This window comes from Geospiza fortis, unplaced genomic scaffold (genome assembly GCF_000277835.1).
Source record: "Geospiza fortis unplaced genomic scaffold, GeoFor_1.0 scaffold40, whole genome shotgun sequence".
NCBI lineage: Eukaryota > Metazoa > Chordata > Aves > Passeriformes > Thraupidae > Geospiza > Geospiza fortis.
In genome coordinates this window covers 7,068,623-7,084,469 of record NW_005054297.1, presented here as the reverse complement: position 1 = coordinate 7,084,469, position 15,847 = coordinate 7,068,623, and the positions used below count along the sequence as shown (strand labels likewise).

General features: G+C 35.7%; 1 protein-coding gene across 2 annotated transcripts in view; it reads right to left on the bottom strand.

The window, feature by feature from the left end:
- Positions 1 to 10,610: 10,610 nt before the first annotated feature.
- The window catches only part of LOC102036116 (protocadherin-7), a 269,399-nt gene continuing 264,162 nt past the window's right edge, over positions 10,611 to 15,847 (bottom strand). Inside the window, exon 3 of one of the 2 annotated variants that reach the window (XM_031055206.1) lies at positions 10,611 to 14,941. In XM_031055206.1, the coding sequence (XP_030911066.1) occupies positions 14,562 to 14,941 (380 nt within the window). In that variant the 3' untranslated portion in view covers positions 10,611 to 14,561. The remainder of the gene's footprint in view (positions 14,942 to 15,847) is intronic. The other variant, XM_031055220.1, reaches the window with a different exon arrangement.

Sequence of the window (15,847 nt, the reverse complement as noted above, 5' to 3'; positions counted from 1 at the left end):
TGAACTAGAAAAAGTTCCAGTGAGGATATTCAGCAAAATCAGTCTTAAATGAGAATAAAATTATTTAATGATACATTAGAAGTTATAAGGTTCACTAATTTCCAAGATGGTAGTTCATTATATTCACCTTAACTTTTTATCTTTTGCACTCCTTTTCGGGAGTTTTAGGGAGGCCTAAATCCAAAATTTGGACAAAAACTCTTCTAATGCAGATGGAACTATATTTCTAATTATTCACTTTTGCCAAGCAATCTAGAAAAGATCAGCTCAAGTCATAAGTTTCATGACAAGTGGGAAAATAAATTGCTCAAGATAGGATGCAAATTAGGGACAAGGTTCAGCTGACTACCAGAATGTGTAATTATATTTTGATATGTCACAGAGTAAGACAGTCTCACTTGATTTAAATTTGTAAACTAAAAATAGTTGACTGGAAAAATGGTAGGGAAGGGGTGTATAAAAACTGGTAATTCTTGAGAAATGTAAATATGACCTTAAAAAGAAAATCCAGAGTAGGTTAAAGAATAAGTTTCTTGCATGCAATTTTATCTTGCAATAGTGTAGAGGTGAATTTGTGATTATATGTTTTATGGATTATCTTGAATATCCATAAATGCATCATTGGTGATCTGAGGGAGAAAGATTCTAACACATGACCAACTGAAAAATGCAAAATATCCTGAATAATGTGCTGATAATGAACAATAAAAATCAATAATTGTGACCAAAGAAAATCCCACAAAAAATCCGTGAGGCTACTTTAAAAACAATTCAAGGACCAGAGGATTTTCAGTCCTCAGTACAGTGTGTAAGCAAAGAATATGATTAAGAGAGTGTGGCTGCAATACTTCAAGGGCTGTGCAACATAATTGGTACTGAAAATTGACTCTTCTAGAGTAGTTCACCCTTAAGCTCCACAGAACCTGATTTTGATCTATCATTCCTTGGCTATATATTTGTATGTATACCAGCTTACTGAACATTTGATAGCATATAGAGATATTTACATGCATGATCTGTGTCTGCATGCATTCAAATTGCCTATCACAATGTTGATTAGTGAATGCAAATTCAGCTTTCTTTCAAAGCTACTGATACACTGGAACTCAGCATCTATGGATGTCAGAGTAATGCTAAGTATGCTAAGTAACACGGATTTAAGTGTTTAATGTGAGAGAATAATAGCCAAGCAGTAAATTAGTGGTCAGAGAGCAGTTACACTGTGCTGTTTGGTATCACTTTTTTCAGCTAAAGTTAAGCTTGCCCTTAAGCATTTGATCATATCTTTAGTTTAAAGTCTTGTTGTGTTAGGCTGGCACAATGTTTGATGGAAAAGCAGTGGTTTTTTTCTTCAAACAGTACAGACACTAAAACATTGACCATGAGAAGAGAGGATTTCTTACAAAAGGCAGTGTGGTGATGTGCAGAGCTACTCCTGAGTCTTGACAACGCCATAGCAATAGCCTTTAGCCCCTCTGCACAGCAGCACAGCTCTGCTTATTTGTATCTCAGCTCAGAACAACATTGTACAGTTTGCTTGCAAAGGACCAAACTGTATGATCTTATTTCAAGTTAACAAGAAACAAAATAGGAAGTAGAGACATAGAGGCAGAAGGCTGGTTTGCCAAAAAAGGGAAAAAGGTGGTAAAATTTTTTAACAGGACAGGTTGTAGGATAAACTCCTCCACTTGTCAATGGTTTCTACATCACCTTCTGTTTTTTCTCAGATTTTGGGTGGTTTTTACCCAGTTAGATTTTTTTTATTTTTATTCATCCATCCAGACTATAATATTGTAACTGGGATATAAGGATAAGGCAGGAGACAGTGTTGAAAGCATTGATTAAAATCAAGGTAAATTACTTCCACTAGTTTAACCTCATTAATAAAATCATTTTTTTAATCAAAATAGGCAAAGAGGTTTCTCAAGAATCGTTTACACTTGGTAAGTATTGACTCTTCCCAAGCACTTTGTTCTTCATATGCCCAGAATTATATTTCAGGAAGACTTCCTCCTTGATTTTTCCCAGGCAAAAAAATTAGTCTCATTGGTCTGTAGTTTTCTGAAATTAACACACTGGTCTTCTTGAATATGACTGCAATATTTTCCTTTCTCCAGTTCTCAGATTTCCATGACCTGTCAAAGATGACTGACATCAGCCATCCAAGAATGTCAGCCACCTCTGTTGGTAACCTTGGACTCAGCTCATCTGATCACTTGGATTTTCATGGGTTTAGTTGTCTGAAGCAAACACATCTTTATCCTAATGCAGTATTTTTTGTCCTTCTTTCTGAATCCTTTCACTGATCACAGGTGTGTGGGAGAAATTCTCAGCAAAGACTGAGACAAAGGTGGCATTGAGCACCTCATCCTTACACATCTGCTGTCACTAAATCTCCAACCCCTTCCAATACTATACTTGCATGCTACTGCAGTGCTGGAAGCAATACTTGCTGCCTTTGTCATCCCTAACAGGTTTCCAAGAGAGCTGCAGCTCACCTAACAACATCCCTACATGGCTGAACAATGCTTCTATATTTCTCTTTAGTAGTCTCTCCTCATTCCTGTACACTGTCCTTTGTTTTTTTTTTAATTTCATTTGAGTTCCACCATGAGCTCTCTGTTTAGTCAGACTGGCCACCTGAGACACTTGCTTGTTCTCCTGGGAGTCAGGATGGACTATTATTGTGTTTAACTGGTGTCTTTCACAACCTTCTTATCATCTTTGCCCTTTAAAATACCTCCTCCACATGATCCTATATACCTGTTCCCTGAATAAGCTGAAAGCTGCTCGCCTTAAGTGCAGGCTATAGACCCTGCTTATCTCCTTCATTCTCCTCGGGATCTTGAACTCCACTAATTCCTGGTTGTTCCAGTCAAAGTTACCTTGGACATTACTCCAAGACATTGAGTAACATATCCTCAACTGGTTCTTCCTTGTTTCTGAGCAGCTGATCCAGCTGTACTTAACCCCTGCTTGGTATCAGTATTTGCATGAAGTTACCCCTGACAAAAATCCTGTCATGGTGACCTACCAGAAAATGCCACACTATTCCTTCATGAGAATTGGGGTCTGTCATCCAGAATTCCTTATTTCAAAATAGCTTCATTCATATCCTCACCCTGATCAGGTGAACTGTAACAAACCCCGGCCACTGGGTCTCCCTTACTGGCCTCTCCCTTGATCCTGAGTTGTGAACTCAGACAAATTGTTGTCTGTCTCACAGAAGGGCTTGCATACTTCTGAGCTACTCCTTCAACTCTCCCTTACGCCCTTTGTTGTCTTCTTGATATGTGCTCCCTGAAGAATGTGTATCCATACATTCTTGCAATAGCCTATTTGTATGGGTTGTCCTACTACAGCTGAGTAATCAAATGATGTAAGGTATGTAGATATGTAAACATATGCACAGTTGCAGTCTTTGCTCTTTATTTCCCTGGCTGTGCGCATTTCTGTTCACATAACATGAGTTATATAACATATAACTTGAGATGGACCTCCTTTCACCCTTTCTTATCACCCTAGAGTTCTCTCCTGTACCTGCCACCTACCCACTACTTCTTTGCTTGACTGTGGGTTTTTATTTCCTTCCATAATCAGTTCCTAGATTAGAGTTCTACTCACCAGGTTGACCAGTCTGCTGGAAAAGCTGCTCTCAACAGCTTTGTCTTCAAGTCTCCAAAGGAGGGCCCTGCAGTCTAAATCCAAAACTGCTGTTGAAAACATCAGCTACACAAGCCTCTAATCAATTTCCTAAAAAAACTGGGGCCATACACTATAATTCACAATTTTTTGTGATGAACCAGCTATTGAATATGAGCTATGGCAATATCATCATCTAAACCAAAAAGGACACTTAGGAGAACGGATTTCTCCTGTATAGATTATGTGCTGATTTATTGTAGCTGAGGATTTGATCAACAAACCTCCATGCCACTCCACTTAGATTAAAAATATATGTTTTTATAATCTCCAAATAGCATCTCTACAAGCATTCATGGTTTCAATAGGCACTGGAAAGTATTATCATTTCTCAGGACAGGTTTTAAATCTCACTGTACTTTCTCTTTGAACTAAATTGCTGCTGCTCTTGGGTCATTATATTTCTTTCTTTTGGATTGGGAAGGTGGACCAAGGGGAGGCTTGAGATACTGCTGCCATATATGCTCAACCTTTGCTGTGTTAATCCAATACTGATTGCTCCTTTTTCTCCCCAGGAAAAGCTTTTTTAAGTCTTTAAGTACTATTGAGAGCAAGAGGGTAAATGTTCTGTAATGACTTTTAGGTCAACAAGAAAAAATAAAAGTTTCTGGGAAAATTTGAAGAGAAAAAAATGGACAAAGGAAGATTGTTTTCCTTTGCCTCTTGAACAAAGGTATTCTGGGAGATATTTAGTGTAACTGAGGTAACAATGTTGTATACCAATAAACAGTGAAATTATACACACCTATATGTCACAATTACAATAAAATCATGCATTTGGGCAGATCCTTTGCAGCTCTGAAATCAGTGCAATTCAGTCTTAAGAGATTTCTTTTTCAAGAAGAGAGATTTGCAACATTTTAAATTTTTAGCATTCCAACCAAGTCTATATTAGAGTGCACTAGAATCTGGATATCCAGTAGGGGATGGAATTTATACCAAAAAATTTAAAAATATTAAGAAGGCTTCCTTGGTTTTCCCAGTTGTAATTTGAGAATACTGGGAAAAACTCCATTCAGATTTGTGCCTATGCAGATCAATTCCAATTGTGTGGGTAAACTGAAACAGAATTTCAGTAGTTATTTTTTATGTACATATATTCTGCTGCAGTGATGCAGAGGCAAAATTTTTTTTCTATGACTAAAGGATAATTTGTTTCTCAGGAGTAGGGCATGAAAAATCGTATAACTTGTCCCATCTTATATTAACAGATTTTCCTTATTAAAAAATCTTTAGTAAGAATTTGAACTATTCTAAAATAAGTGGCAGCCAGATTCAAGGATTACAAATAAATATCTTAGCCATATTTGACTCCTTTCCTTTCTACAGTTCTAGTGTGAAAACAAAGGATAGAAGCTGTAAGAATCTGCAATGACTGCTTTCTGGTGCTCAGAGGCAGAGATCTCTCATTGAGGCATGATATCTGATCCTAAATTTTCTACAGAAAATCAATACTCCCACAAAGGTGGTAATACATCTTTGCAGTTGGAGTAAGTCTCCTCCATGTCAGATAGTACACTGTAAATTCCTCAGGTTTAGAGAGTTAAGAGTTAGGTTCTCCTGTCTAATCTTGTGTAAAATGCACCACAGTCCAGAGCCCTGCTTCATGTATTGCAAACAAACCTTTTATCAAGCTATATGAAAATAAAGGAACTAGTTCTGAATTATTTGAGTAACATAGCAGTCCCATATAGGATAACTTGGTTATCATCTCTGCACTGTGCTGCTTTTTTTACAGTACAAATATCCTTTGAGATAGAAGGTAACCTTCTCATTTGCATGCTGAGAAAAATATCAGAATTTATCTCTTGACAGATACGGCAGATTTGGCACTTAATGACTACTGATGATAGTACAAGAAGCCTCAAACACTGAGAGATTTGAGGGATCTAGTTGGAGAAAAAAAAAAAGTTTGATTTCATCCACAGGTAAACTTCTGTAGTAATTTTCTTTTAGCACTAGTTGTCACCATGTTTTGAAAAAAACAGAAAAAAAGAATAAAGTTATATTTGTCTCCTTTTAAAAAATTATTTTATTCTTTTATTAATCCATTTTTATCACTTTAATAACGACATTTCTGTCTTTCTATTCTTTCAGCTGAGTAGTTAATTAAGCCTAATCAAAATTTCCAGTTTCTCAGTTTTCAGTACCCAGAATACACTTTTCTTAAGGCTAATGCAATTTTGTGTAAATGCTACTTTTTGCTCATTTCCTTTTTTTAAAGGTTAAACAATATATGCTTCCCAGGTTTTGCATAGGGTGTAAGGAATATTTTTTTCTGTAAGCCAGAGTTTTAAGAGCTCTGGAGTTTGAAGAATTTGCAGCACCATTGCTGTCAAACAATGATCTTTATATACATGATGAACACCACTGGTATTCTGAATAATTCCTAAAAGAATATCATTGTAAATAAAATGAATGTACCTTCACATAATAATCTTATTTCCTGCCATGTTATATGAGAATGCATTTTGAAAAACTGCTGCATGAATTAAACTAAAATAATCCTACCTTATTTATTGTATAATTTTGATCACCCTAATCAGTATATCTCCTAGTATTTATATTCTTATCTATTTAGAGGGGAATGGTCAGAACCATGAAAAATCTGAATGATGCACCAGCATCTTTATTTAAGCAAAAGAATTTATTCTGTTTGACAGCCCTTCCTTAATTCTAAACTTTTGTTCTGTTTTGTTTTTTTTTTTTGTTTTTTTGTTTTTTTTTTTTTTTTTTGGTTTTGTTTTGTTTTGTTTTGTTTTGTTGTTGATTTCTTTTTTGAGTGACATTGAGCAGTAAACTTCTGGAATTCCATCACTGTGTAAGGAAAGACAAGATGTATTTTTTCTAAGTGTTATTAAGTTTATTTTATCTGCAGTCACTCAGTGCAGAAGACAATATTCTGTAACATTCAGATGTGACCCCAGTCCATGACAAGCCAAATTCTCACCCTTAATTGTTTCTGAATGTTCTGAATTTTGAATAGCTGATTTTTTTTTAATTGAAAAGTGATATTTAACTTTTATATTGGTATTTAATAATATTTGTAGCCAATGCATTATAGCACCTTATAGAAGTTACAGTACAAAAACCTTGTTCTCCAGCCAGTACATTTTCATCATATCCCCTCTATTAATTCTATGTCCTCCTAAATGAGCATGTCACACTATATGTATCATTAATTAGCCATCATCATTTCACTGATGATGCATAAACATAATCAGAATATTCATCAGGGGATCCAAACTAATTGGAAACAGGCTTAACTTACTAGGGTTGGGCAAAAGACGATTCCTTCTTTCTCACATATAGAAAGCACTGTACTTCAGAGGGACTTGGAGCATTTTTGCATTTTTCTTACAAGTCTACATAAGGCAAAAATTAGAGTAAGTAGAAATGTACAGCCTGGATTCAGGATATTTTTTTTTTTCAGCACAGCAGCAGAATATTCTAAATTCAAGGCATACTTCTTGCTCTACCATTTTAATATTCAAACATGCAGTTATGTACGAGTGAGTCTACCATTATTTTATGCTCCTAAAGATAAGGGTGGAAACATGATGCCTGCCAGATGCTCAGAGGTCAGACTGAAAAGGAATATGAAATCACCTCTTGTTCCAGGGCTCTCTTCTAGTCCAGCGCAAGGTGGAGAAAAGCTAAATAGGTGCCAAGCTGATTCCAGGTACTGTCAGCAAGAGGAGATGAAAATTAAAAAAAAATGCTCTGACTCTTGTTCCAGCAGCTTATGTAAGATAGGAAACCAGAGAGAAGCTGAAGTAGGTTCAATAATTATCCAGTTGTCTGACTCCATGGTCACTATACACTGCCAGGCTAAATGGTAGATGCTAATTTATGTATTTTGTTCTGTCTTACTAAACCTTAGAATAAATACAGGACCTCCTAGTGAAGGTCTTTATTGTCCAATATTCTGGATTGGAATCATTAGATAATGACAAAGAATTTTCTGGAATCTTAAAATCTGCTTCAAAAGCAAGAGGTGTACATACACACACATACAAACACACAGTTAGCCAAGTTGTCCACCTGTAACGTTTTTTATCCTTCTTCCACTTTTGCTTGTGAATTTTTTCACCTCTTCTCTTTTAATCATGCCTAAATAATGAACCATTACAGCATGTGCAGCAGTTTGTGGATATTTTCAGACTAATATCTTCCTCTGATTTCTTCACTTCTACTTGTCTTATCAAATATATATTCAACTAACTTTGAACAAACTACAGCTGCCATAACCCTGCCACAGTTAGAATCAGCTTCATTTTCTGGAATCATGTAACACAGTTACTATGTAAGATGAGAAACTCAGGAAGATGATTTTCCCCAACTAGACTTACTACAAGTTATAAAACCTGCAAGTACCTTTGGAAGAAGTAGAAGTGCACACTTTTGTGGGAAATGGTATAATCCAATATTGCTATTTGGGGAATTCCATAGATGTTGGAAATCCTTGAGAAATAGGTAAGTAAAAAGACACAGCTTTTTTTTTTCTCTCCTTTTGTTCTAGTCTTTTCTTTCTTCTCTGACTGCGGACAGGATTGTGAAAAACTTAAGTATTTAATTGTTATTTAAGTTGCTCTCTTCATGACACTACATTTTGATGAGTGTGAATTTACCAAAGGAGTAGTAAACGTGGTACAAACCTGCTTTTATACTACCTTGGCTTCTTTGTTCCCTCAGGTTTTATCCTTGAAAGCACAGCTGAAAAGCACTGGGGTTTTTTTCATTTGTTATTATAACATGAACATGAAAAAGCTAGTTGTTATCCTGCAAATAGAATAGAAATATGAAAACTATATCTTGCCTATTTTGTCGTTCCAAAACTGTCTTCTCCTTCAGTGAATGCTATAGAATCCTGCTGGAATTTTTTTAGTAAGCTTACAAAAAAGGATACTAATATACAAACATTTTTTAACCATTGCCTAAATCTTTAGAAACATCACCTTAAATAGAATCACATGCCTTATAATTAAAAAGAATCCTTTCTTATAAATTACAGTACCATACCACAGATAGCTAAAAATTATGAATTAATATCTCCCTATTTTCAAATCCTTACAGCAGTTTGAAACTCCTAAAGGAATATATTTCTATCAATTCTATACCAATTACATTATACCTATTTGCTGTTCTTTGTTCCCTTTTTTTTTCCCAGAGGCTATTCCACAAGGGTACAGAACAGGTATATTGCATTTCCCGCCCCCCCAGTCTCTTGGTATCTCAGTCTTTAAACCAGAGGTACTTGCTTCAGAAGAAAGAGCTGTATGAACTGCCTGACTAGAATCTTACTATTTTACTAAGGAATACACTCACCTAACGCTAGCACTGCTTTCCTTTTCAGCAAAGGCTAGATAATTTGCATATTTATGAACTATTAAGCATCTTCTATACACTCCCCACAGGAGGCTCAATAAAGACAAGAAATTATTTCTGCCTAGGTCACATTTATTAATTTCAGTCTCTGCATAAGATTTACAATTTACTGCAACACAGGGGGGAGAACTGAAGCCAGGGTTAAAGGGGAGCATAAATTGTTTGCTTCTGCTAGTTTATATCATCCTCTCTTACCACTCTTAGTGTCTCAGGAAATTTATTTTATCTTTCTGTAATCACCTTCCTGGACGCAGTGGGTAAACAAGAAAATGCAGATAAAAGACAAACAAACATAAGGTCATGCCTTGCATGCTACAACTAGTACAAAATAAACTTGAAAGCTTGATTGAAGTTACTCATTAAAATACTGTTAGTGCTGAAAGAGGTGGAGGGGTAGCTCATTCAAGTGCAGTGTGAGAGATCCAGGGTCAGCTGGTGAACTAAACTTTCTCCATAAGCTTGCAGATTCAGACTTCTGCTTGTGGAAAGAAGAATCTTTGACACATTCATTAGAGCAGACTAGAAAATGTTAATTTAAAGCACATTCAGAGAAAGAAATTTGCAATGTGAAGTTTATTTTATAAAAAGTTTTGGCCAGTTTGTATTCACAAAAACCAAAGCCTAATCTGTGACTAAGGTAAAAGGATATAAATGGCTCTTTCTGTGATGTTTACTGGGAAACTGTATTCAATGGTTTCCAAGGCCTCTGTAGTAATTCAGTATTTTGCATAACACAGAGCGGTGAAAGGAGTGTTGACCTTCGATCCCTCTCCCCACAAACACTTTTTTCACATATTATAACTGATGCAAATCCCAATTTAATGGCTGTTTTGGAGCCTGCTCTTTCAAAACAAACAAGCAAACAAAGACAAAAAAAGCTATGTGTGATCCAGACAGCTAAGGAATAAACTCTTTCTTCTTAGATGTTTCCTCTTGAGGAGGATTTGTTCTTGATTTACTGTTATGCTGAGATGGATAATTTGATTCACAGCCAGAGAGAACTGGAGGCTCTTGTTTCTCTTTTTTCCCCCTGAATTTCTACATTAATTTTGTTGTTTTTCTCAATATAGATGCTCTACTGACATTTTAGGATGTGTTAGTAGTTCTAAACTTCTTGGAAAAGATAGCAGCCTTGTTGGTAATAAGAAAATTGCCAATCTATAATGGAAATACATGGACTTTTACTAAAGGCTTGTTATTCCACTTAATGGGAAGGTTTTGAACACATTTTTAAAATAAGCCCTTTTGATCAGCAATCAGAAACAACTGTTCAGGTTACAAGTACTCTCTGCTGTGAAAAGAGCTGTGTGCTGTCCAGGGTGACAGTAGCCTTGCCTCTATCAAATTTCACTCAGAAGACAAGTAAAACCTCAGATACCTCTACAGCTGAATCTGTGGCCAATTACTAAGGCAGTGTCATCTTTGTTATTCAAAATACCATTAAATATTGAAACTAGCATGTGATTTAATCTAGTAAAATTGGAATAGACTGTTCAAGAAAGTAAACTGGCAAATGGGCAACCAGTTGAACATGTTATATTTTAATTTGCAGAGACAAAAATGACAAGCAATTTATTTACATAAAACTGTACAAAAGCAAATTAAATTATGTAAATATTTCATAAATAGAGGTGGACTAGCGTTTAATACATTTTGCCATGTTTAGCATAGTTGCGTGCATAGTGACTCATAATAAACAATGATAAATTGTTCTCTGCTTCACTATCAACATCCAAGTTGCAGAACAATAGTCAATGATTATTATTACAAACAGATCGTACCACACTGAATGCAAGTGCTTTAAAATTTAGGAAAAGTTGTCTGAAAGCATACCCCAGGTAGCTGGTGAATGTTGTCTTCTTCCTAGTGCTTATGCTCTTTCAGTTGGTAATACAACTTAACTGGTGGGCTTTCTATTGCTTTTTCATCTGCTTCTTTTCTTAAGGAAACTCTGTATATTTATCACCAGTGAAACAGAAAGAAAAATATTTAATTGTTCAACTTCCTTACAAGTGTTTGGTGATGGCTGGATTTATGGCAAGATCTTTATCCAGATTCATGATTTTTCTGCTTGACAACTTCTAGGGTAGCCTTTCAGCCAATCATTTCAATCCCATTTAAATTTTTCCCCCACATAAAAATAATGTTTAACTTTTTTTCCTGAAACTCAGGCAGCAGGCCAGTCAGAAACCATATTCAATAAACATAGTGGGTCTGAGATCTGGATTAAGCCTTAGATTTTAGACCAAAGCTATTGAACTTTCTAATACATATAAAGTTATATATTAACGCATCAATCTATAAAGGTGCCCTAATGTAAAATACATGCAAAGCTCATTTGAGTTTCCCATGGAAGGAAAGAAAAAGATGATTTCTATACTGTACAAATAAAATGTGATGAAGGCTAAAAGCTATGAAAAAATTGTCAATTCTCCTGGCAACATGAACTGGTGACACCTTGCTAAATAACTATCATATAGACTGATCATACTTTTCCAGGCAGCAAAATTAAAAACAAATTAAAACAACCCCAAAACCCACACAAATAGTAATTTAAAAAATCCTCAAGACCTACTTAAACCACAGCCTTGTGTTAATAATGCTTAAGACTGGTCCATTAACTGAGTTTGGCAAAAGGCTTGTTTTTAAATATATTATTTATAATTTCTCAGAAAATAAACACAGGTAAATATACAGGTTCAAAAAAGTTGGGAATAGCCCCTTACCCCTCAGTGTCCAAACCCAACTACCACTTTACCATAATAATAGGTATAAAAGGCACAGTTGCATATTTTGCATTCACCCTAATTATTTTTTATAGCTTTATTTGTTTATTTTTTATACAAAAGCACTCTATTTATGGAGTGGCACCAGATTTAACCTATTTCAAATAAAGAGGAAAAATACAAACACAAAATATAGTTGTATGTCATGCCAGGTCAGAAGAGTAATCAGCATATTAATAGTGGCTAGTTCCACAAGAATTACTGTGTATACTTACAGTAGATAGAATTTTTAAAAAATTCTTTCACACATTTTAGATCTAAGGAGATGCACACAAGAAAATTATTTAATGACTGTCTTACGTGGTGCAAAAATTGGTGAATGACTGCTGATCCATTTAATCTGAAGGTCTATTATGACCCGTATTATTAGCCTTGTAGAAAAAGTGTCTAAGAATATATGGAACCCAGCTACCTAATTTGTTTTCTTGTGTGTAATATTAAATAAAATCTTATTAAAGGAAGTTCTGTTGAGCATTTGTGTTATGCAATTGTGTATTCTGTTGAAACGTGCAAGAAAAATGTGTTTACATTACATAAGCATTTTTAGAAGCATTTTTAAACAGGTACTTACAGATTATACAAAGCAGTAACTGCTATACGCAGTCTCATAACAAAGTACTAGCTTGCATCTCCCCGTATTACTTAAATAATTAAACATAAAAAATGTTCAATCGTTAATAATCTTTGATTTTAATATTTTCTTTCTAAAATGTGCCCATTCATCATAACTGCTATTCACAAACTAATGTTACTTGAAGAAAGTAAACTTTAGAGAGGACAATGAAAAGGCCAGTAATGGCACAACCCACTATATGGAGAAGTGAATTCAAAAGATAAATGTGATCAGTTGTTTTGATTTACCAACCTCTACCTTAGTTTAAGGTTATTTCTATGCAATTCTTCAAAGCAAGAAACTACCCAAAGCTACATTATGACTACAGTTACTAGAGAGCCAACTAGCCATGCCTTCGTGCCAGTTCAACAGCCAGGGATCTGAATGCTTTCTCCATCCTTGAGCTGTCCTTGCTGTGTTGTTTGATTGTCGCTTTTGTCTGAATGTCTGAGCTCAGTCTGTGATAATTAATACAGCATCAACTACAAAGCAATTGGTTGATGTTCTGCATGTTTTGTTGCTTTTATTGCACAAAACCCTGTTTCATTTCCTCTTCCTTTCAAGAAGCACTCACCATGATAATTGTTACAGCTCTTGCATATTGTAGCTTGGACTCCTTTTAACTCCTCTTGACCTCCTAGGTATTATACCATTGTTTATCAGACCATTTTTTACTAATGCTAAATGTTTTGAGTCTTGATATCATTTAGTATTGCACTTTTCTTGGTTTTAATGCACTTGGTTTCAAGAAAGCTTTCATTATCATCATCTTTGACGTAACTGAAGCAGTTGATAAGCTGCAACACTGATGACCAGACTTAGCAACCATGCCTTGCAATCTGAAAAGAAGCTTTTGTATCCGAGCTGAAATGTTCTCTTGTTACTGCATTATCCTATTGTTCACCTTTTTCCCTCCCATCAAGCATTCCAACTAACACGGCCTTCTCTTCTACTATTTTTTTTTAATTTTGATCTTAAAAATTCCCTGGAACTAGCATATGCAGCATATAATATGCAGCATGTGCTGCAATGTATCATGTCATTACAAAAAAAGCATCAGCTCCTTTGGGCATTCAACTGAACCACACTGGAAAAAAAAATTGTCATCTGGGCTTGTGAACTGTGCTGCTGCATAGAATGTAACTGAAGCTGTGTTATGAGTACATGTGTTTCTTTGTGAATACATTTATTTTCTAAGTCAAGCCCCAATACTTAGCAGTTCCCCTGATCCATTGTGTGATCTTTGGCCTTTTTGTTATTACAATCTTCCCAGCTAAATGTTAGTCTTGCCCAAAATAATGATTTCAACAGTTTATCATTGCTATCCTATGGTATAAGCGTTAGTAATTGTGTTTACATTGAAATAATCATTACAGAGAACGAGAGAGAAAGAGAGAAAGAGACACAGCAAGACAGGTTTGTTCGATGGATAAAACAGAACCAGAGTCCATGAACCACGGGAAAGTATGCCATGTTTTTGACTGCAGTCTCAGGCTGAATGTATTTCTGTTGCTTCCAGCCTCAGATGAAAGGTGAGAGTATTAAAGCTGTGGTCTTCACAAAGTGCCTATTAATCATTATTCCTTTATATTTATCCTATATCTTTATGGTTTCTGAAGGATTGTCCCTGATGGGGATCAGCAATATTCAGATGGTATGTTTCGAATACATTTTCCCTGACCTGTTATCCTCAACAAGCCAGATGACAAACAAACAAAATGAGTGGCTTAATTCATGCTTCTGCAGAGGGGAAACAACAGTGTGTCATGTTCTTTTTAATCAAGCTTGCTACTATGGGAGGAATTTGCAACCATAGATCTAGGAAAACAAAAATCAGCGAGGGGGAATTAGACATGCAAGTAACAGCAATGTTTTCTACATTGTACAGTATAGTCAGGCAGACAGTATAATTACATGCCTGCTATGGAGGCAGAAGTGGCAGGCAGATCTTTTGTCTCTTTGGTGGCCCCCTCTTTATTGTTTCACATTTTTTCTTAAAATTGTTGCGATTTTAAGACTTTTGCCCCATTTCTTTCTTATCTTACGAAAGAACTTTGTTGCTGCTTTTTAGCCTACAGGTAAACTTCTCTTCTAGTTAGAGTATTGACAGGAGATGGCTTGTATTCCCCTGTCTGTGTAAGGGGGATATCCTCTGGGTTGCCTTCTTCATTTTTGCTGAAACTAGCTGCGCTGAAGGTCTCATAAGATGAGGTCAACTTTTTGTTAAGGAGGTTTCTGTTGCGGTCACCCATGAGGGAGGCTTCTCCATTGGCCAGCTTTTCCTGACTGCCCCGTTCATCAACAGGCATGAAAGTGGAGAGTTTTGGCTGGCTCTTCTGCTTTCTCTCCGGAGAAGTGCGGACTGGCATCCAGCAGGAGTCTGAGTGGCCATATTCGTCACATTCTCGGGTGCACTTCCCTGTTAGGGCTACATCTGGTAGAGGCCGTGAATCTGAAAATAAAAGAGAGTTGTCTTTACAAATTAATATTACAGTGACTTCCACTGAAACTGAGAATGCTTGTATTCACAAAAGGTATTTTTAAAGATCTTGGTAAGAATGTGGCAGTAAGTTCCTCAGTAATAATTTTTTCACATTGCATGTGCCCAGAGGCAGCAAGCAAATCTGTACAGTTATTCTCAATAATTGAAAAAATACAAAATCTATTAATTCTCTTCCTCTGCCTGAAAATCAATTCCAGAAACATTTGGCATTAGGTACCAAATTAATTTTTATGTCTGAAAGAGTCAAAGAAACACTTGATTCCATACTGCCAATTTTCTAGAAATTATTAAAAATACCTTTCCTTGATTTTTTTTGTAGAGAATACTCTGAATTTATGTGGAAGATAATAGACCCTGTATCCTGAAAATACTCACAAACATACTTAATGCCCCGCAAATGAGCAGATCTGTTATTGACAAAGGGACTGAATTTTCATATAATGCAACACTCTGCTTGTATTTCTGAGGATTGGGCACTTGAGTTTTTAGCCCACAATATGTTAGATAAGTTGTACAATCAGTAATTGCAGAAGCATACAAAACATCTGCTATGAGCTATAAACTTTACCAATAGTACAAATAAAGCCATTCTGTGTGTACATGTGCATGGTAGGGCATGGGATGAATCTGAGTGCTGCCTAAAGAGAAATATTTTATATGTGACTGGCTGTGTTAGAAGGTGTCCTGTTCCTGTTCACTATGTTTAAGTTTTCTGTACTAAAAGAGCTTTCACTGAAAACCAGCAAAGTTCTTAGGCCGGCAGGATTGACTCCTACCTGTTTGCAAAGCACATATATTTAATATTTTTATTTTGATGCTTGCATACATCTGAATTTAAAAACTACTTCAACTATT